The 21342-nt window shown below is 56.7% G+C and overlaps 6 protein-coding genes across 6 annotated transcripts; 1 reads left to right on the top strand and 5 right to left on the bottom strand.

Moving 5' to 3' along the window:
* Nucleotides 1–268: 268 nt before the first annotated feature.
* F5Z01DRAFT_629609 (F-box domain-containing protein) lies at nucleotides 269–2632 on the bottom strand (the record flags this gene model as incomplete). Its single annotated transcript, XM_046261668.1, has 1 exon — nucleotides 269–2632. The coding sequence occupies one exon, from the start codon at nucleotides 2630–2632 to the stop codon at nucleotides 269–271; it is 2364 nt and encodes a 787-aa protein (XP_046114323.1).
* An 819-nt stretch (nucleotides 2633–3451) lies between these two features.
* F5Z01DRAFT_373498 (uncharacterized protein) lies at nucleotides 3452–4596 on the bottom strand. The gene is made up of 3 exons (XM_046259359.1): nucleotides 4253–4596; nucleotides 3686–4199; nucleotides 3452–3629 (listed from the first exon to the last, which is right to left on the bottom strand). Exons 1-3 carry the CDS (start codon nucleotides 4461–4463, stop codon nucleotides 3584–3586), a joined length of 771 nt encoding a protein of 256 aa, XP_046114322.1. The 5' UTR covers nucleotides 4464–4596; the 3' UTR covers nucleotides 3452–3583.
* Nucleotides 4597–5270: 674 nt separating this feature from the next.
* Nucleotides 5271–7964, bottom strand: F5Z01DRAFT_373533 (Golgi membrane protein). Its single transcript, XM_046259362.1, has 3 exons — nucleotides 7659–7964; nucleotides 7446–7613; nucleotides 5271–7395 (listed from the first exon to the last, which is right to left on the bottom strand). Exons 1-3 carry the CDS (start codon nucleotides 7789–7791, stop codon nucleotides 5468–5470), a joined length of 2229 nt encoding a protein of 742 aa, XP_046114321.1. The 5' UTR covers nucleotides 7792–7964; the 3' UTR covers nucleotides 5271–5467.
* On the top strand, nucleotides 7962–11808 carry F5Z01DRAFT_373532 (uncharacterized protein). The gene has a single exon (XM_046259361.1). It carries the CDS (start codon nucleotides 8235–8237, stop codon nucleotides 11784–11786), a length of 3552 nt encoding a protein of 1183 aa, XP_046114320.1. The 5' UTR covers nucleotides 7962–8234; the 3' UTR covers nucleotides 11787–11808.
* Nucleotides 11809–13159, bottom strand: F5Z01DRAFT_373493 (uncharacterized protein). The gene has a single exon (XM_046259358.1). It carries the CDS (start codon nucleotides 12749–12751, stop codon nucleotides 11831–11833), a length of 921 nt encoding a protein of 306 aa, XP_046114319.1. The 5' UTR covers nucleotides 12752–13159; the 3' UTR covers nucleotides 11809–11830.
* A 408-nt stretch (nucleotides 13160–13567) lies between these two features.
* Nucleotides 13568–15727, bottom strand: F5Z01DRAFT_730429 (putative C2H2 finger domain protein; the record flags this gene model as incomplete). The annotated part of the gene is made up of 2 exons (XM_046266694.1): nucleotides 13568–14887; nucleotides 15191–15727. 2 exons carry the CDS (start codon nucleotides 15725–15727, stop codon nucleotides 13568–13570), a joined length of 1857 nt encoding a protein of 618 aa, XP_046114318.1.
* Nucleotides 15728–21342: the final 5615 nt, after the last annotated feature.

The raw sequence follows: 21342 nt of genomic DNA, 5'->3' as shown, positions 1-21342 counted from the left end.
CTCCTTTGTTTTCTTTGGTGTACACGGTGGCATTCCCAGGGACAGCAGCACATGGCGAGGCTTTCTTTGACGAGGTTTAGATCAATGGAAAGACCTCACAAGAGAAACTTTTACGTGAATGGCGCTCTTACTTGTCTTGTCCTGTCATGTGGTGTATGCGGATGGGGGTATCATAATTCCAACGCTCTCTAAGACGTGGTGTGGTGACCATGCCTTCTGCCGTAAATCGCTATTGGTAGACCAAATCCAAAGGCCATCAGACCCTTCACTACTGCCCAGGCGAATTGACAACGCCTGTGAACCGCGCCGCGCCGGGCGCGTCAATGCCATCCAGTATCGCATCCGCAATGACGCTGCCATCGTACACGTCGCTCCATCCAAACCTCATGCCATACACATTCTCCAAAATGTCCTTGTCGACCTCGCTAACATAGGGCAAGATGCGGCCAGCCAGTCCATCCTTGCAGCTCTGCATGCCTAGCACCAGCCGCGCCGGCGCCGCTGGCAACGTCGGCGTACGGGCGACGTCTGCGATATCAGGGGGCATGAGGACCCTGGTGTTGACCTTGGGATGCTTGACCCAGATGTAGCCGCACGATTTGAACGAGGCGCATCGTATCTTATAGAGACCCTCATCCTCGACGAGCCGGATCGCGTCAGGAACATACTTGCTCAGTGCGGACGCGGCCAGGGCCCGTCGTCCAGCAAGCTCGGCTCGGTCGACACTCTCGTCCCGAGCAGCGGTGTTGCTGCAAAAGTGCCCTACCATGTGAGACCACGTGAACCACCGAGGGTCCCCCTCGATACCTATTTCTTCCGCGGTGCCCTCGTTGTTCTGAGCCGGGTGGTGGACGGGCAGGGGCTGGTTGTGAGCCCAAAGACCAACTGGCACCGGCATGTGAACGGGAGGGTGCTGTGGTGGCTGGTCGGCCGGTGTCACGGGCCCTGAGAGTGACACGGACTCGAGCTCGAGCTTCTCCAGGGAGGCGAGGCCCATGCGACGGATCGTTTGCAGGAATGCGTCGGGGGTGAACCAGCAATTCTTGAGGGAGAGATGCTTGATGTGCGGCAGGAACAGCAACGCCCCTTGGTTGTCCTTGGCGAACCCATTGACCATTAGGTCCCGAGGGCGGTCGACGACAGGGGCCGGCAGCACGTACTGGTTGCGCTGGGCAGAGCTCGGGGCGAACTCGCCGCCACATATCCACTCAAAGTGCAGGCTTTCAATGTTGGACTGAGGGCCGATGCAGTTGTTGATCAGGTTGTACACCTTGCCTACCGCCTCCACGGGGGAGACTGGTACATCGTCGATGCATCCGGGGGATCGTTTGACGATGCGGCGCCAGTCGGCAATGACACCGAGGGACACTTGCGATACCTGGGGCAAGTTCAGCCAGATCCTCGGGTCGTTGAGGATTTGGACCTGGCAGCTGGGGATGCTGGCGAATGTGAGGGTCGTCAGGTTCTGAAGGAAATTCGGCGGTCCTTGGTCCGCAATGGCCAGAAAGTAGGATTGGATCATGGCGCGGTGAGCCCACTCCAACTCCAATAGCAGCTCCTTTTGAGCCAAAGTCAGATCGGCAGGCATAAGGGGAGGCCGTGGATGGGTTCTATGAGCGTGGTAGTCGTCGGCGCGCACGTCTTCGGTGCTAATGGATTCAGGCGCAGCCATGGTGTCGAAGATAGTTCTGTATCGTGGGCGCGGTGGTGTTGCGTTGCCAGTTTGGGAGCCCACGTCGGCCACCGGCACTGCATGGTCATCGCCCAGTTCAAGGCTCTCGAGATCCCGGTGCTCTGTTGCGAGAAGGATCTGGATGGCCTCGTCGACTTCTTGCCCTCTGTAGCCCACGTCCTCCATCATCCGCTCGAGAATGCGCTCTTTGTGATTCATCGAGTCAGACGTCAGCTTGCTGCGGGAGCGCGTCAGGCCATTGAAGTCGGTCAGCGTGACAATGTCACCGTCCGCATCGTTGTCGGCAGACTGTCTAGATCCCCGACGCCAGTTCTGGTTGGTGAAGACTGGCCGTGAAATCGCACGACTCCGCGCCTCGGTGTCGGGACGCACGAGGAAGCCCAAGCCCGCATCGCAGCACAAGCCCAAATTCGTCACTTTTGTTAGACACCACAACGCATGCTTCAGGCTTTGGGTTTCATCGGCTGTCTGCTCGATGCTCTGTAGGTCGGTGTAGCGGTTGTACGACTGGTGAGGCCATCGGTAGATCCCCCAGAACGCGGGCAAGGCTTCCTGCACAGCCTTGACCGGTGGATACGCCAGCGCGTCTTCGTCCAGTTCCAACGAAAGGGCAAAGCGAAGTATGTGGTGGCCAAAATTCTTGAAGATGCCACCGCCGTTGCTAAAGAGAGCCGAGGAAGGATGCTGGCGCACGCCTGTCTCGTCGGGTGGTAGAGTGCCGTACAGTTCGGAGCGGAAGGGCACTACGACATTTCTGAAGTAATACGACGATACCTTGTCCTCGAATTCCCGGCACACAAGTCGCAATGACCTGATCTCGGAGCGACTGAGGTGGGACACGATGATCTCGAATATCTCCACGGGAATCTCGCTAGCAGGCCACTGCGGCACGGCCGGTGTATCGTGCGCTAATTTGCAGCGCTTCCTCGGGGATGGCATCGCATCGGAAGGGAACGGCGACATGTTGTCCTCGTCAGGCGCGTTTTCGTAGTTTGAAGCTTCAGGCGTGGTGGACATCGACATGGCTGCTGCTTGATGGGTCGCCCCACCAGCAGCTCCGTGTGGTAGAGGGCTCAGTCTGGGCTCCGCTGGCCCATTGTCCATTGTATCTTGGTCGCGCTGTCTCTTCATTCGGTCGGGAGGCAGGACGTAGGGGTCATGCTCAACTGCAGCGTGGCAGAAGACAGTCAAAGTCGGGGCGGGAGGTCGAATCGCTCGGGGGGCCGATGATGCAATGTGTGATGGTGGGGGGACTGCGACTCAGCGACGTCTGTCGCCAGCTGGCGAAAAGTGTGGTGCAACAACCGATTGAGAGACCGAAAGGTCACTGGTCAAACAAGGATTTTGAATGATTTGGTGATGGAGAAGAATGCGAGCACAAGGTTCACGTCAGCGAGGCGGCGAGAGGAGATGTGGTGGTCGTCGTGGTTGGGGAAGCGCAAACTTCGTTTGGTCACCGGCGCGGCATCCCACGGCCGGCCCATTCACCACTGGCACCTTGGGCTAAATGCCTACCCGAGGCGCGATCGTGAACTTTGGGATGAAAGCGACCGCATTGGACTGATGGCGTGCGCGGTGAATCAAGGCGATAAGTGTATGAGTGAGGAGTGGAGGATAAGATCATAAGGTAGGAGAGCTCTTGCAGAGTTATGCCTCCAAATCCTGAGATCAAGTGATCGATCTGCGCAGTTTTGCCCCAACGTGATCATTCACATCGAGGGGCTCCACGAAAACGCGACACCGCACGATGGCTTACGCATTTTGCCATACGCTCATGTCTTGAACTGGCAAGGGTATTTTATTATATACGAATGCTGGCCGCCGTGGCAAGCACAGCGAAATAGACAGAAGTAAAAAAGTCCGCGTGGCCGAATCCACCTTTTGCTTACCCTACTCGCTGTTCTTGTCAACCTCATCGCCATCGAAGAACCAGTAGCTAATCAGAGTCAGTACACCCATTGCCATGCATTCACGATCAGAGAGACCACTTACGTAGCTGAGTATTGCACTTCGAATGTCTTGTCCATGCCCTCGCAGGTAGCAGGGGGACTGCCTCCCGCCGTGTCCACGCGGTATACTTCCCTGATCTTGCTGGAATCCCCTGGGGCAGCGTCGAGCTTCAGCCAGGCCACAGCACTCTCGCCCTTCTGGCCCACTGCCGCGGTGCTTGGCGCCGTAGTGTCATTGGCTTTCTTGCAGTGCACGTCCTCCCCGCCGAGGTTGAAGTACGGCGTTGTCGCATCCGTGAAGTAGTGGATGCCGGTGGCAGTGAGAGGCGAGGCACCGAGCTCTGTTGAGTTGAATTGCACAGCCATGGAGGGCAGGCGTGTGAGAAGATCAGGGTAGAGCGCCGCGATGCAGCCCACGTCGAAGAGGTGTGCCAGTGCGCCAGCAGCCTTGGGCGCTTCCGAGGCGTCCTCCCCGCAGGTATAGTTCTGTGTGCCGCGGCCGACGAACACGTGCGATACCGCGAGGCCATCGCTAGGGCTTGGTAGAGGCTCAGGTGCTGTCTGTGTCAATGTCTGTTTCTTTGGCTGGACGAGTGTTGAGTGAACCTACCAGTGGGTATCTTGGCAGTGGAAACGTCGCATGTAGGCGGCTCTGCGAGAACCTTGGCCAACTGCACTCTCGTGGCCAGTGTGTTGAAGTAATCTGACAGGGCCTCGAGTGTGTTGTCTGGGTTGAGAATGTTCTTCAAGTTGAAGTCGGGAAACGTAGGAGCCGCAGAGGCCACGCCGGCCAGCGAGCAGACCAACACGGAGAAACGCATCTTGTGAACTGTGTATGTACTCGAAGATATAACAACTGCAACAACAAGAACAGACGTTGAGAAGCAAAGTCGAAACAGAACGGGGAAAGAAGATGAGAGTAGGAAAGACAAAGAAAAGACAAGAAAAGGGAAAAGAGTCTTTCTCAAGTTTGTCAGGATGACAGTGGCAACACAGAAGATTCAGCAAGAGAGGACGGGCCTTGCGTCTCAGATATAGACTCCAAGCGCCAAGTTCACCAGCCGCCCGGCGAGCTGCATTAATCGATTCATTGGGCGAGAAGCTGTCTGCGCGTAGATTTGGCAGATGCTAGCCGCCGATCAACGAGCGTGTGCCATGATTGGTCGCCGTGTAAGCGCCGGGATGGATCTCCTCGAGATGGGGCCTCGAGATGGGGCCTCGAGATGGGGCCTCGAGATGGGGTGAAAGGCTTCAGAGAACAAGGGATAGTCGTCTGTAGATAGATAAGGTTCTGTGTCAATGTTTAGATCGTTTCGTGGGGCTTCGAACGAGTCGAGAACTTACTCGGTTATCCAAGTGATGATGGTCATCTCGGCCAACGCCAAACCCTGACCGACCATGATACACACCGGTCAATCCCAACCCACACATAGCACGACTGCCCGCATTGAATCTTGCGCTGTCAAACGCATGTCATGCTATGCGTCCGCCATGCTCCTTATCAGAGGCTGCCACCCGGCGCCTAGCAGATCCCCCACACGCAAATACTCAGCTGGATCTTGGAAGTCGGGAGCCGGGAGCCACGAGTGAGCCAGTCCGACTGCCATCCTAATTCCCGAGACGCTCCCGGATCCCAAAATAGATTCATACTATATGTTAGACTGATCCCGCTGATTGGCTGGTGTAACGCGGTCGCCTAGGCGGCCGGCGCGTGGACCGACCCAACGCATTGGCATACAGATCACCGACAGAAACGACCACGCGTGGACAAATGTCTTGGTATACATGCATCAAGCCGCCAGAGATCAATCGTACACATGCCTAATTATCGCCCTTGAAATCCATCCTGCTTCCAGTCACCATGCTGGGCCGGCGCATCCCCTACGGTGCCGCCTGCACCCGCACCAGCGCCTGCGGCCACGCCAGCAACCGCAGCCGTATTGCCTAGCTGGGTCGCGTGCTGCTCGAAATCCGCGGAGCCGAGCCAGTAGAGTGTGAGGAAGACGAGCAAGTGCAGGGCCACGCAGTACGCCGCAAACACATTTCTGCTGGTCCGCGATGCGAGCACCATCCTTGTGACGGAGTAGACGGCCCGCTCAGGGATGCTCATCCGACGATATGCTCTGGCGGACTCTCGCCCCCTAAACTGCGCAAAAGGCGAGAGGTTTGATTCGTATGCCTTGCGGTATCGATCCATCTCGGGACCTGGACTGGTCGAGCCCATCGATACCGTCGAGGGGTTGGGGTTGGATGCGTACGTGGACGAGGAGGAAGCCGTCGCGCCGCCACGGTTATAGGTCGACACGTACCGCGTCTTCTCGTACAGATTGAGATTGTCCTTTTGCAGGGCAGCAATCTCCTGCCGCAACTGCTGCACCGAGCGATGCGTCTCCGACAGCTCCTTCTCGAGCTCCCCGTTCCTCTTCTTGAAGCGATCGCGCTGCGCCGTGACCATGGGCAGGATGCCCGACCCGCCGCCGACAGGCTCCCGGTCTCCGGGCCCAGATCTGGGATCAAGACCGCTGATGATGGACGAGGTAGGCGATGATCGGCCTCCCCGGCGTGTTGTGGTAGGGGGCGCGCGCGAGATGTAGGTTCCTGCAACGGACGCTCCCGAGGGAAAGGCGTTGGCGCCCTCGGCGTGCATATTCTCCAAGTCCGACTCCAGCTTCTCATTCAGATTTCGCGACTTTTCCAACTCGGCATTTGTTCGTGATAGATCCTCTTGAAGCGCCGCGAGCTGAGACTCCAGCTCTTGGTACGACACGCGCAGCAAGGTCATTTCGTCGCTCAGCTTCTTGTTGCGGCCGAGCAGCATTGTCTCGAGCGTGTCGCCCTTGGCACCAGCCTCGGCCTTGTCCGTTGCTTCGTCGTCGTCGCCAGTAGCAAACTCGATGCTCTTCAGAACCTCGAGCTCCTGCTTGACCTCGTCATAGTCGCTCCACTTTTCCACCTTGACCTTGAGCGCCTCCTTTTCGTCCCGAAGTCGGGCGGCTTCCCTCTCAATGGATCGCAACTTGGTGTCGAGCTCTCTCTTGACCCCTTCCCGCTCTACGCGGGCATTGTCCAGCTTCCTGATCAACGAAGAATTCTCGGAGCGCATGCGCATGTATCCAGGGTCGGCTTCCAGCGATGTCTCGGCGTGCTGTGTCGATGCAGATGATTTGGCCTGCGCGAGCTCGAGGCGCATTTGTTCGTTGCGCGCCTCGACTTCCGCCAGCCTCGCGCTGGTTCTCTCGAGGTCAGAGTGAAGCATTTCGACTTCCGCACTTGACACATGATTGCGCTGCGCATCCTGATCGCCGGCAGACTTGCCCAATCGCTGGTTGACCTCGTAGCTGGCGCGCATTTCGTTCAACAGCCGCTCCTGGTTCTCGGCCTTCTCTTCCAGGCTCTTCTCCTTGGCCTCCCAATTGTCCTTCTTCTCTTCTAGCACAGCCGACCATGACGACTCGACCTCCTTGACGCGCGTGTCTAGATTGTCTTCGATTTCTTTGCGAGCAGTGCGCTCGCTCTGTAGCTTGGCCTCCGTCTCCTCAAGCTGCGAGGTGACTTTGGCCAGGTTCTCCTGCAGATGCTTGTTTTCCTCGGTAAGCTTGGGCATCGTGTCTTCGGAGATGAGCATAGCATCCACCGAGGCTTCGAGCAAGGGGTACGGGTCGGTCACTTCGGACAGCGAAGTGTACGCCTGGAGGAAGGCCGAGTTGACAGATTTCGAGTGGTTCGTCAGGACATCGATGAAGCCCTGGTACGCTGGTCATGGGTTAGTTTGGCTGGTGCTGGGAGATTGGGGGCATCCCTACCTTTGAGCAACCCCTTGACTTCCGACAGTTTGGATTCATCGTCAAGCTTGCGAAAGTCCTTTGTCTTTTGCGCGAGTTCCTTTCGTTGTACGGTTGAGTCGCGTTGGTAGGTGACGATTTCGGAGGCCGTGTTGTCGAGCTTCGAGGTAAGACTGGTCAGGTCAAGATCTGTTGGCGTCAGCACTGATCAAGCGTGGGGCGCAATGGACATACTCCTCCACATGGAAATAGCATGTTGAAACTTGTTCTCGCCCTCAAAGGTTGGTGTCGTTTGGTCCGTGGTGGGCGCAGCCGCTGCCGCCGCCTCAGCAGCAGCCTGCTCAGCAAAGATGACTGGGTCCGCCATGCTGCTCTCGGTCGGCTATCCCCACGAGCATCGAGTGGTCGGTGCAGCGCAGCGTCGTCGGGCAATGTTGGATGTTAGATGAGCGAGGTTAAATACTAGTTGGTTAGATGCAACGTGTTGGAGAGCGTGCCTGGCCAGACACGGAAAGTTCCCGTCCCAGAGTCAGTCCCCTGGACGGATTTGGAGCTGCGCCCCACTCCACTCGGTGCCAGTGTCAGCCGCCGCCTGCTCACTTACGTACCTAGTCCAGGCACTGCAACATCGCCAAAAGCTTCCCGTCCGTCTATCTAGGTTTCCTCGCCCATCTTCCCAACTTAGCGACCGCTTCCATCGTCACTTGGGCGCTCTTGAACCCCCCGAGTTCAAGCTCTTCCGCAGCTCGAATCGACTACGAATCTATCATGCCTGCAGCCTCTCGATGAGCTCGTTCTCAGCGCGCCGTGATGACGTCGAGTGCCCTGGGCCAAGGGCAGCTGCACCAGCGCGATGATGGGCCATATGTTCTGAAATCACTTTTGGACGATGTTCCCTTATCAGCCGACGGATCGCAATCCGACGTGAAAATCAATTGCGTCGACTACTACGACCACAACCTCTACGTTGGCACGAGCGCATCCGAGCTCTTGCACTTTGTCCAGATACCACCCGATCCCAACGACCGTAGCGCGCGACCTGTATATATCCTCGCCTCACGCCTCGAGCCCTACTATGCCGAACCGTCAGGTGGCTTCTCTGGCACGTTGCCTGGTGTGCAGCAGATCCTCATACTCCCTCGTGCCGGCAAGGCTTGCATACGATGCAATTGGACGGTCACATTCTACTCGTTGCCCGAGCTCAGTCCCGCCTACGGAAACAAGAAGCTGAAAAACTGCAATTTCATCGGTGGAGTCGACTTGAACGAGCCCTTGGACGCGAACAATGGAGAACCCGCAGCGCAAACCGTCTTGGTCTCCATGAACAAGATGATCCAGGCCATTCGTATCGGGGAGGCACCGCGTATTGCGCACGATATACCGCTGCCCGGAAGCACCCTGTCTGTCCGTCGAGACTCTATTGCCTGCGTCGCCGACTCCAAGTCATACTCGCTGCTCGATGTTGAGCGACAACTACGCATCCCGCTCATGAGCATATCGTCGCAAGATGAGTCGCCCCCGCCCGCAGAGGTTGGCCAGGCGCAGACACTGCCCGTGGCGGCAGCTGGAGGCGTTACTAGGAGTAACTCGTCGGTCCACGCCCGACCCTCGTCTTCTGCCCATGGCCATGGTCGGAGTACAAGCCTTGGTGGTGCAATTCTCAAAACCGTTCGCCCCGATCGACCTGCTGAAACGGAAGAGGCTGAGGCGCCGGACACTGGGCTGCCCATGCCTTCGCCGTCGCCATCAGATACCGTTGCGTCTCCGTCAGTTGACAAGCCACTACCGCAGCCTCCATCACGTACAGGCACGCCTAGCCAGACAACGTCACCTCGGCCTGAGCCGAAGCAGGTCTTCTTGAAACCACATATTGCCTCCCCGACGCCCGAGGAGTTCCTCATCATCAGGGGAACCAGCCCCATCGAGCCATGCATTGGCATGTTTGTGAATCTGGACGGCGATCCGACTCGGGCACCTGTCAACTTTTCGCGATATCCCAAGGATGTTGTGGTGGACGGAGGTCAAGCGGGCATGACAGCATCGACTTCTGCACTACAGGAGGAGGATGACGGGTTCGTTATTGCATCGTTAGCTAAGGAGACTCCTGATGGATTGCGACATGGCCTGGACATTCAATCACTCGACGCAGACCGGCCCGAGAGCGACCGTCACTGGCTCGAGGCGGAGGGGGTTGAGCGCGGCACCGTCTATGGAATCAAATCGTTGACCGGAAGTGAGGAGACGGATCTGGAAGACATCGTCCTCAGGCTGTGTCAAAGGAGGTACACGCCCTTCTCAAAAAGCCCAGCCGCATCCACGTTGTCGCTCAAAAGTGCAGACTCGCGGACAGACGCATCGATGGAGCGGTTGTCCAAGGAAAGGGAGCTGTTCGAGAGAGACGACTCACAGGACGGCGACTCGCTACCTGAAGGCTGGGAGTCGAGTCGCAGGACCGAAGGCGAGGACTTTGCACGACGCTTAGCCAAGGCAGAGACAAAGCTTGCTGTGTGGGCGGGCGGCCGTATCTGGTGGGCAGTGCGCAACCCCTTGGTCGTAAGGTACGACTCTGTTCTCGAGGCGGCGTGCCCCGGAGGCTATGCGCATCCCCAAAAGCTCGATCGCAGGGCAGTAGTCAATGTCCTTGGAGCTGTGCGGCGACGTGACGCACGCTCTGAGCTCGAATTCTTAACCTTTGGCTATCTGCGCCAAAAGGTCAGCTTACTGTTGCTCACGAGTTTGCTCAGGACGCCCTCGGGAGAAGAGTTCACCGACACCGAGATGAATGCCTTGGAGGAGGTTCTGATTGAAGGCAGCCTTGACCCCAGAGTGGTCCTCTCGCTGATCCCTGGAGTACGCAACGAGATCATCGAGGGTCGGCGTGGCATCTGGATCTATGGGGGTGTGAAACAAGCAGCTGACACATTCCGACACACGAGCGAGTTTGAGCGGACTGTGAAGGATGCTGTTAGCACACTGAGCCCCCGCGTTTTACATTTCCTACGACGCTTCCTCACCTCGTGGCGTGGGATGAAGGGGCTGCCCAGTATATCCGACGAAAGCGAGGTATTCAGGACTGTCGACGCAGCACTGTTGCTAGTATTACTCGAGCTGGACAAGTCCGCTCCGCCGTCGCTGGGCGCCAGGAGCGCGGTCAGGCGAGAGCTGTACGAGGTCGTCGACAAGGGCGTGGAATGCTTCGACAGAGCGGTTGACCTGCTAGAATCATACCACCGCCTTTACGTGCTCAGCCGGTTGTATCAGAGCCGCAGGATGGCGGCTGAAGTGCTCGGCACATGGAAGCGCATCATCGAGGGTGAGCGAGACGACGGAAACGAATTCGAAGATGGTGAGCAAACCGTGCGAAAGCACCTCGCTAGGATTCGCAACCAGTCCCTCATACAGGAATACGGCGTGTGGCTGGCGAACCGCAACCCAAAGCTGGGCGTCCAGGTCTTCACCGAAGACAACGGCAAGACGGCGCGGTTCGAACCTAACCAAGTCGTCGAGCTCCTCAAAGCGGAAGCCCCCAATGCCGTCAAGTACTACCTTGAACACCTTGTTCTCGATAAAGGGCACACTGCCTACGTCAACGACTTGATATCGTACTACCTGGATGTCGTGGTCGACGGCCTTGGAGAGTCACGCGAATCCAGAGACGCTGTCATGGCCACGTATGACGCATACCGCGCGTTGAGCGCACCGAAACCAACCTATCGACACTTTCTGACAGACAATGCGCCGCCAGATGATGAGGTCTATCACAGCCGACTTCGACTCTTGCAGTTGCTCAGTGGCGCGCACGATTACGACGCAGGCGCCATCCGCAAGCGCATTGCTGGCCTCCCCGCAGATCTCCTTGTGCCGGAAACCATCATTCTCTCCGGCCGGGAGCGCAACCACAAGGAAGCATTGCGCCTACTCGTCCACCAGCTGGGCGATTACGACACTGCCGTCGCGTACTGTCTGCGCGGCGGGACCAGCATCGACAGCTTCTCGACGCCAGCCGGCCGGGGACGAGCGCAGTCACTGCCCTCTGTCGACGAGCAAAGGAGACTCTTCCACGCCGTGCTTCATGAGTTCCTCGCCATAGCAGATGTGAGCGACCGTGTGGAGCAGACGGGCGGGCTTTTGGAACGATTCGGCGGCTGGTTTGAGATTGACGATGTTTTGGATCTGATACCCGACAACTGGTCCGTGGACGTTGTCGCCGGCTTCCTCGTGGGCGCGCTACGCCGACTCGTCACGCAGAGAAGAGAGGTGGCCCTCGCGCGAGCCCTCAGCGGCGCAGAGAATCTACGGATAAGCTACGACCTCGTGTGCAAGACGGATGAGAAAGGGCCCAGTATAGAAGCGCAGAATTAAGAGCGTCTGATGACGATGACTTTTTTTCTTCTTTGTTCATTCACTCACTGCTGAACCATTTTTATGACAGCCACCACAAGCCACCGCTTCCTGACATGCTGTTCCTCCTCTTCCCGCTCCGGATCCCAGCTTCTCTCCACGCCATCGCAGTCCCTCTCCCAGATACGTTCCACCACCAGCCCTTCCTCTTTGAGCGTCTCCGCGTCAAAGAAGCCCTTCATCTGGGCGCGGCCCGTATGGAACCCCCCGACAACCCAGGCCTCCCCGCCATCTGCGGCCAACAGGTGCGCTATCGACTGCATGAGCGACACGTGCTGCCACGGCATCCACAGACAGTCACAGACCAGCACACGGTGGTACAGGCCCTTGTGCGCCTCCAGCTCGTCGAGTTGGCCCCATTCATGCCCTAGGACCTGCACATCCCTGGTGATCTTGGCCACTGCCCCCTCTCCATCCTCCTTTCTGGGGGACGGCGCATTCTCCGGCTTCAAATTGCGCGCCACATTCTCCTTCAGCGTCTGTATGACACCGGGCGACGGGTAATCTGTAACGAGAAGGGTCTGCGCACCAAGGAGTCCGGCCATGATACTCGGCAGTCCCGTGCCGGCGCCGACCTCCGCCACCGTCTTGCCCTGTACATCCCATCGCCGTTGCCGCCGCGACTCGCTGCTCCCCTTGTCGTCGTCCTCTTCTTCTTCAACCTCCTCCATGAGCTCGGCGAGGAGCAGGCTGGCGTTCCAGAGGTAGTGGCTGAACAGCTTCCTCTCCTCCCACTTGTCCGGCTCGGTGAAGGAGAACTCGAGATCGTGCGGGAGATGCGGCGACGTGTAGAGCAGGTTGCCCTCGGATGAGTGCTGGCACGTGACGTCGTCGGTGAAGATGACGCCGAGGGAGTGGGCGAGGATGTCTTCCGGGGACAGGCTGCTGTCGGCTTGCTTGAAGGAGATGCGCGCTGTGAGAGACATGGTGGGCTTTTGGTCGTCTCTCCCGTCTTCTGCTTGGTCGTCGTACTGGTCTTTGATGAGTTGCTTCTGTGGTGAGTCGAGCTGACTTGGGCCACAATGCCAAATGGAACGGGGCTGAGATCACAGCCAGTGCACTTTGACCAGATCACGAGAGGCTGATATCCGGTGTGTGAAATACAAATAATGGCTTTTGTGTCAGTACCCGGCGTGGCCTGGCCTTCTTGGGAATTTGGATGAGTGAGTTGTCAGTATGCATAAGGTGGTACCCACGGGCGATGAAAATCTCGGCGCCCCTCACACTGTGGAGGATTGCCTGGCACATTTGATGGATGCGACAAACCAAGCTCGAACAAGAACTGGCTATTCTTCAGATCAGGAAGACATCTTTAGCACTCGAAATGACAGTCTCTCCCGCAGTATTAATCTGCACATTGTAAACCATTAGGTCGACTCGTCGAGTCTATGTACGTTCCATTCCGCGCAGCAGAAAAACAGCCGTAGTATAAATCTTTCCCAACAAGTTAGGGTCCTGTCCTTTTTTTTCTGTGATATATAGTCGTCATAGTAATAGTAGTATAACATATTTGGGGGGTATCACTCAAGATGCGCATCGGCCCCGTCCAAGGGGGGGACGCCTGCCATCGTCAATCGTTCCATGTCGTAAATGTTCCCATCGCTTATCCCAGAGACGCCCTGCTATGCTTCATGACTCCAATTGCACCGAGTGGTTCGTGTTTCCATGTTGCCCTTCTCATGCGTGTACGGAGAAAGCGGGCTGGTTGATTGTGAGTCGGACGACGAGGGGGGAAGTCGCCTTTAGAGCTTGAGCATCTGCTCGATTTGCTCGTCGGTGGGATCATCCGCGATCCACGGTCCCCTCTCCTCGTCTGTGGCACCGAGGAATCCCTCGGCACGCTTGAGCGTTTGCATGTCCAAGTCGGTCACGTAGTGCTTCCCATCTGCCAGCTTCAGACGGACCTCGTGCTCCACAGAGAGAAGCATATCATCCTTGACCAATCGTCGAGAACCGTCAAAGCAGGCCATGACGCGCTTCTTCATGTTCTGGGCGCGAGCCGAGTTGTCGCCCCACGATGTCGGGTAGCGCTTGGGCTTGCGGTCCTTCGACTTGACCTTGGCCGGCACACCACCACGCGAATGTGTGAGACCACGCGACTTGTGCACGCCAGCGTCAGAGCGGTGCTCGCCAAAGACCTTGGGGTCGTCCTCTGCGGCCTGGGCGTCCGTGTCGAGCTCGCCCTCGCCGTCCTGTTCAGACTCGCCGTCCTCGTGCATGGGGTCCGTGTCATCGCTGACCTTGTTTTTAGCCAGGGTCTTCAGCACGTCCTTGTCGTTGAGGACCTCGCCAAGAAGCTGGGCGTTCACAGCCTCGGCTGGGTCCTCCTGCTGCACGATGCGTAGCACGCAGTCGTCCAAATGCTCATAAAAGTCCTGAGCATTCGAAAACGTGGAGGAACATGTGCTACATTTGCCCGTGGCATCAGCGGCATAGCCGGTGAGCTTCTTCCCACTATTGTTGCCGATCGGTGTCTTCTTGCGGCTGTTCGGCGGGGTTTGCTCCACGCCGTGCACGGCCGTCAGATGCCTTTTGAAGACATCGGCGCGGTTAAAGGACTTTTCGGCGGGAGATCCAGAGCCGGGACAGAAGCCGCACACCATGGTTCCCTTGTAGTGCGTCAAGGTGTGTCGGTTCTTGTCGTACTTGCGCGCGAACCCCTTGGAGTGGTACTCACACGTCTGGATGGGGCACTTCTCAGGGCGCTCAGTCTGGTGTGTGAGCATGTGCGCCTTGATGTCCTTGAAGACCTTTCCGCAATCAGGGTAGGTGCATCGCTGCTTCTCCTTGGCCTCGTCGCCGCTGTTCTCGGCGGTTGGCGACACGAAGCTGGCCATGCTGGGGCGACGCGCCATGGGGTCGATTGTAGATGTGGCGTAGGGACTGTGGGAGAACGGAGCTTGGTGGAAAGGAGCGGTCGACTGCAGTAGAGAAGGGGAGGCACTGCTGTTGCGAGCCATGGGAGAGGACCCCGAGAGTGATGGCGACACCGGGTAGGCAGAGTGTGGTTGCTGATGTTGCGGGTGATACGAGTGGGGATGATATTGATGGTGTGGGTGAGGCTGGTGGTACTGAGGTGCCAAGGGCGCGCCCGAGTCGGTGGGTTGGATCATGGCGGGATCTACCACAGGTGGTTCGTCAGCATACGCACTTTGTTATCGATGTTGTTGTGGGTGGAAGTGGGAGACGCGATGAATATGAGAAGAGGGCAGAAGAGCCTGAGAGCCAGGGAGTGGAGCCGCCGTCGTATCTGCCGCTGCTGGGGAATTGTGCTTCTGAAGAAGACATGGCGACTGGAGGGAGACCGACACTTCGGCCATCACGCTTGTGGCTCAGGCACCCAAATGTCTCAGATGCAGCTTGACGTTGGCGCCGGGGACACAGTGTGGCGGAGCAGTGCGGAACGCGGGCACGGCATCGGAAACAGCCGAAGGTCGGACTGACAGAGAGAGAGAGAGAGAGGAAACAAGCAAAAACTCACCTACAAAGCCTTTGGTGGCTTGTGTGAAATCAAAGGGTGCCATGTCCTCCATTTGCGCGCCGGCATAGCCGTTGTGACCAATGTCCATGTACTCGCCGTAGTCGTTGCCGACGATGCTGGGCTGAGCCATGCCCATTGTGTGTGATGGCAGGTGGCGCCAGTCGTTGTGGATGGGGGAGCCGGCATTTGATGAGCTGGCTGAAGCAGTCGACAAGCTGGAACCAGGCATTCGAATCTCGCTGTCTTCGTAAATACTGGCGTAGAGGAAGGGCTCAAAGGCTGCTGTCGTGTTCGTCAGGGGCATGGTGTACATGGGCGAATTTCTGCCACTACTGGCGCTGTGTGGAGGCTCCGGATATCGGGGAAACATTGTGTTGTTGTTGATGTGAATGTTGAAAGGCTGATCTGCCAAGGTTGCCATGTCGTCGATGCGAGAAGGTGCTGTCACCTCGCTGGTAAAGTGTCAGGCTTGTCTTGCGTCGGAATGAGTAGAAGAGGCCCGCCTCGCAGCCAGGGTAGGCTACGGCTGGCTAGTACTCAGTTAGGGTGCTCGTACCGTGAGGAACTGTGTTCATTCCCAGAGGTTGAGTTGAGTCCAAAGTTTGGTGGTATTGTTGCCAAAGCACATGGGAAGTGCCTAGTTGTATAGCCCGCGGTAAGCCTCGAGGCAGGAGAATGGGGGCCTGGAAAGAAGATATAACAAAGAGATGATGTGTGAGTCGGCCGGTATTATGGCAGGCTGCTGGAAGCGGGAGTTCTGGTGTGGGCTTTAGGGGAAGAAGAGCTTTGCTTTCCCGGCTAGAATAAGGCAGAGCAGACCACCAGGGCCAAGGGTCAAGGGGTAGGGGGCCAGGGGCGTAGGGACGAGGGGGTGTAGCGCGAAGCCTCGTGAACAGCTGGAGATGGAGGAATGCCACGAGGCAGGCGGATGGGCTTGCCGCCAAGAAGGCTTCTGCCTCGCCGAGAGGCTATTGCTGCCAATTGTTGGATGCCATTGGTGTCTCCCCGTTTTGAGACGCGCACCGCATGCTCGACGCCAAAAACAGATTCATCACCAGAGCGCAGCAAGCTGTGTGGGCGTGAGGTGCGACCTGCGACCTGCGTATATGGTGGTGGGTGAACAACTCACCGTGCCGACCTCATCTCGCAGGGGGGGTGTCGGCAGCACGGCGATCCCTTGGTGGTGGGCTGATGTAGAGGAGACTTGCAGATGCGATGATTGAGGAACTGTTCCGCGCCGTGGTCTGGGCTGTCCACCCGCCAAGTTGGGCGCCTTATTGCGATATCCCCCGCCCCGCCCCTCCTGTCCAAGGCCCCCAGTAGCGGAAGGTGTCTCGTGTACTGTCTACATGCACCTACAACTTCGCGTACCGCAGTGACGACGATCAATAACTGGAATGTTTTTCTGGACAGGGCCTTGTTCACATCCCATCACCGTGTCTGGGCTGACCAGGGGTCCCCAGGCCAAGTGACAAGCCGCTCTCTGTAGACTGTGAGAGTCAGATCAACAAATGGCCAGATCCACGAGAAATACTACGTGGGTAGACCAGTCACGACGCGGGCTTCATCGTCCGTACGCATTACGGCAATTGTCGTTGCACTGGTGGCCTGGTCAAGGTCAGGGAAGGATCTGAGACCCGTATCCGTGGGCAGCGCAGGCGATCAGTGATCACCGCACCCTGGCCCTCACCGTCTTAACAGAACGATCTTATGGACATGGTGCTTCTTAAGGTATGTACTCCCACGCCCGAGTATCAATTTGTCAGTTCCTTCAGTAATCCGTGGTGAACGTTCTAATATACGTACCATCACAAGCTAGGATCCAGAGGGCCCAGAGCCCATGTCTAAAGCTTCGATCTGATGGACGTCTTGAAGCCAAGCTGCTCCCCCTCACCCTCATCATCCTCAGTCTCACGGGCGCAGCCGCCAGCTCCTTCGACGACTGTCTGTTGCGAACTTTCCTTTGTTTTGTAACTATCACCATCATCGGCACGCTTGGGCCAACCAAGACAGGGGCCTTGCCGCAATCGGACCCCATGATGATGATACACAATCTCATCAGATCGGGTTTGCTCCACCAAGTGACGCGAGATGGATCCTACGGCAAGGCCTTGTCTGTCTCCTAGGAAAGAAAATTGGAACCCAGAATGCCTCGCGATATCCACAAATCGTCCGTTTGCTCGAGCATCCCTCACCCGCTCAAGAGTCAATACGGAGTAAATGATGGATGACCTACGCGGATTGCTGGCCATTGCAAGGTGAATCAAGGCAGCGCATAGCAGTGGAGCCTGACCGATTGACGTGCTCGCAGCCTCGCACCATCTGCTCGGCAGATCGTGAACAGGGGGCACGCGTATGCTTTTCTTTTCCCATCGTTTCTTCTCATTCATCTGTTCAGTTGGGACATGAGACTAATTAGCCCAATGTTCAGTCCAGATCAGCAAAATCCGACATCCACTGGCCCCGCCTGAACCTCACTGGAGCCCGAGGCCCCTGCGTCGGACCCGGGTCCCCATCTAGATGCCTGGCGCCATCCCCTTTTCGGGAATTCGTGCACTACGCGCATACAACGCAAAACGCACGTACGTCGCATTGCCGCTGCAGCCTGTCGCTTCTCTGCCCAGTGGCCTTGTCATCATTGTTTGCTTGGTGAGCACGGTAGCTCGGATGCGTGTTTGGAAAGCACGGACAGTAAACGTAGCTTAAGCCTAGAGTAGCATTGAATACGGAGTATCCGTAGAGGCGGAAAAGAAGTCAAATGGTGAGTGGGCATCGCAGATTGTAAGGCACCGGAGTTCGAGTTTCCGTCAATTACAAATGGAGGAAGATTCACTGGTGTCGGTTGGTAGGAGATTGATCAAGATTCATAAGGTATAGTACTATTAGTGATTACGTCAAGTACTAGTATTTACAAGGTTGCTTCTTGGCCTTCTATAATTCGCACCTCGCCTCGTGCCATGATGCGTTCCTACAAGTAGACGCCCTGCTAGGCTCAACTTCCTCGGACTTGTAATAATTGTCTCGAGTTCTGCAGCGTCGGCCGCGGCGGGTCTGGACCCTGCAGCCAGACAACGTGCGCGAGCCTGATGCTGCGAATCAAGTCGATATTCACCGTGCAGTCATCACTTATCATCTCGTCTGTTGGGTGAAGCAGCAGCAGGGGTCTGCCACAGCAATTTGTTGAAGCCTGTCGACCAAACCTTGACATCAAATGCAATTACGTACCTATCTGTGACAAGTCCCAGATCCTGACTGACAGATCCGAGCAATTCACGGGGCGGACTGACCCAATTACCATTTGATCGCAGCGGAGATATCATTCACAATTAGAACCCCCCCCGCCGAGGAACAGAACCACTTTGGTTGAACAGTCGAAAAAGACTCGTTTGGCATTTCCGCCCAATCGAGTGACTGTGGACCCCATTAAGCTTGCGCGATGGCGTCGGGAGCCGCTGCCAGAGTGCCTCGTGACGCTTGGCAAGGTTGACAGGTCACGGCTCGACTTCCCCAGAATTCCAAGGCGGGAAACTAAAACACGCCGTTTGTTGATGATCATCGTGCGGAACAATTCACTGACTACTACGTACCTTACGTATAGTACTTTCGTAATGATGTGTCGAATGGTTAAATTTGTTAGTACTTGGGCTTCCGCAGTGGATAACTCGACCTGCTGTCTGTTGCCTCGTGACCATTGTGGCCATTTCCGTGGGATCACAATAATTGCCCAATTGTGGTGCCATGCCTGCATTTTTGTGACGGTGAAACTGTTGTGGGCTCATTAGTCGAGTACGTACTCCGTAGGTCATGAAGAGGTGAGCCCTGCTATGCACTGATTGGGTGCTTTCAGCAGATGGCAATTGATGTTAAATGCAGGCGCTGCCGTAGCGGTCAATCTCGACTGGGGCCTGGAGGCTTCCGTCCTGGAATTTTTGATCCCATAGGCCTACAGGCCAAAATTACAGCACGCTAAGGTACGGATCCAAGTCGCCGTAGCGCGACGCGCACGTGCGTGCAGTGCAGTGCAGTGCACAGCCAGCACAAAGGGATAAAGATAGCATTTGATCATTACGGATACAGCACCGTCGGAGGGCGGTGCAGTCCATCCATCGTGGCCAAGTTCTCATCATTCGCACAAGGGTGGCATCTGCATTTGGAAACTCGAACACTGATGCTACTGCTACTGCCACTACTAATAATCATAGTCCCAACATCGTCATCAGTCCCACCATTGGTCACAAGAACAGTTATGTCATTCCTCAGCCCTGTGACTGAACGGAATAGTGCGTACGTATCCGCAGCTGTCTCTTGTGTTATGCACGGAAAGGCACAGCATATCGCTTAGGTCCGAACATAACCTTGAGCGCAGAAAATCAGTTGGTGTCGCGATCGTATTTGCGGACGGTGCACAACAGTCTCGATGATGGGACGACCCAATCCCCATTCCCACAGATCTTGCTTGTCCTTCGGATCCCGTCTCTTGGGTAGGGGCTGTAGGGCTTCAACATCGGGACGGCGACCACCATTAGAAAATGTGACAGATCACTCCTCCCGACTCAGACCACAGCCAGCTTACCAAGCGCCCAACATCTTTCTCTGATGTTGGGTCACGTCCGTCGAGTCTAGGTAGTAGTACAGTCATAATATCGGCCGGTTCTGCCTCAAGGGGCATACAAGGCCAATGACCATACGGCAGGGCGGCAAGCTATTTGCGTCGTTCTGACGCATAGATCGTTCGTGCAGCTCGTACGTACGGAGAAGGATTCGTCACATCAGTCAGTTCCCGGCAACGAGCCATAGGGCTGAGCACACGAGCTTGATCACAACTCACAACCGCAGGGCTGGCCGACTTCTGCCCACACCCTCCCTCCTTCACGCAACTGCCAGGCATCCATGTCCTCCTACAGCCAATATGTGGTCGCAGGCTCGCAGATGCATGTTCTTGTACCCTAGCACCCCTGAGGGTCACAGGCGGTATCTGCCGCTGATACCCCCCTGTCTAAGCTGTTTTGGGCATTGAGTGCGATGACGGGTTTCCCCAATCCACATACCCTCCTCTTCGACCTCTTCCGCGTCGGCCGCCTGGTGCTACAGGATCATTCCGTCCCCCAATACCGGTGACTACGGTAAATTGGTACATTGCAATCAATATGCCAGCCTGTCTGCAAATTCCTCGCTAAAATCAACGGGCCTGTGCGCTGCTTGCATCTTCGGGCTCCAGTCAACGATCGATTCAGAATGATCGTCGCTCTGTGCCTGCCTGCACCGGGTGAGGCGTAATAAGAACGGGCCGCGGAGATTAATCAATGTATGCTTACGTTTCCCACAACGGAGTGGAAGGCAATGTCGACTACGGACTGCACCGTCTCTAATACGGAATGCTGTGACTGATAGTTAGCAGCATCATGCTCAGCAGACAACAGCCTCCCTCTGGTTCCAAGTCGCCATGGACCCAGACAACTGGACTGGCGCACACACACTTGTCATCAGCACATCAGTCGATTGGCACACAGATCCGCCATGCAGACGGAAGCATCTTCGGCCCTGGACCCTGTACCACTGCCCGATTGGCTAGCTCGGGACCGCCGCTGTGACTATCGACCGCCTATCATGTCAAGTCGCTGCTCGATACTCCGGATAGTGCTGCTCCCGTGGAGGTGCAGGACGGTGTCGTGGAATGTCACAAGTTGATCCTGTCTTGTCTCGTCCATGTTCTACTTTATTAGACCCGTTTGAAACTGTCCTCACTGTCAGATTGTGACGCTACTTGTTAGCTTCTCGGGCGTGTCACGTTGTAGAGCAGGGTGTGCTTAGTACTTACATCTATGCTTACTTACTTCGCCTTAGACGATTGTGTCCGGTCCATCCAAGTCGGCTCGATCGATCTCCAGAATTCCCAAGCCCGTCGGACATTTTAACAGCCCAGGTTTCCGTGCCGGGTCTGATCTCGCCGATCATTTTTCCCAGTGATGGCTTGAGCAACGAGCTCTTACTTGAAGTTTGAGAGCCGAACACCGAACACTCTGACCCCTGGTCAAT

Source organism: Emericellopsis atlantica (genome assembly GCF_019669845.1).
Source record: "Emericellopsis atlantica unplaced genomic scaffold F5Z01scaffold_37, whole genome shotgun sequence".
NCBI lineage: Eukaryota > Fungi > Ascomycota > Sordariomycetes > Hypocreales > Bionectriaceae > Emericellopsis > Emericellopsis atlantica.
Note: the sequence above shows the minus strand (reverse complement) of the source record. Positions and strands in the feature narration are given on the sequence as shown.

Excerpts from the sequence above, each read along its gene's own strand:
- F5Z01DRAFT_373493 (XM_046259358.1), bottom strand. The coding sequence starts at position 12,751 with ATGTCTCTCACAGCGCGCATCTCCTTCAAGCAAGCCGACAGCAGCCTG.
- F5Z01DRAFT_373533 (XM_046259362.1), bottom strand. The coding sequence starts at position 7,791 with ATGGCGGACCCAGTCATCTTTGCTGAGCAGGCTGCTGCTGAGGCGGCG. Across the intron at positions 7,614-7,658 it reads TGCTATTTCCATGTGGAGGA|ATCTTGACCTGACCAGTCTT; the intron begins GTATGTCCATTG and ends TGACGCCAACAG. Across the intron at positions 7,396-7,445 it reads AGTCAAGGGGTTGCTCAAAG|CGTACCAGGGCTTCATCGAT; the intron begins GTAGGGATGCCC and ends ACCCATGACCAG.
- F5Z01DRAFT_373532 (XM_046259361.1), top strand. The coding sequence starts at position 8,235 with ATGACGTCGAGTGCCCTGGGCCAAGGGCAGCTGCACCAGCGCGATGAT.
- F5Z01DRAFT_373498 (XM_046259359.1), bottom strand. The coding sequence starts at position 4,463 with ATGCGTTTCTCCGTGTTGGTCTGCTCGCTGGCCGGCGTGGCCTCTGCG. Across the intron at positions 4,200-4,252 it reads CACTGCCAAGATACCCACTG|CACCTGAGCCTCTACCAAGC; the intron begins GTAGGTTCACTC and ends TGACACAGACAG. Across the intron at positions 3,630-3,685 it reads GAAGTGCAATACTCAGCTAC|CTACTGGTTCTTCGATGGCG; the intron begins GTAAGTGGTCTC and ends GACTCTGATTAG.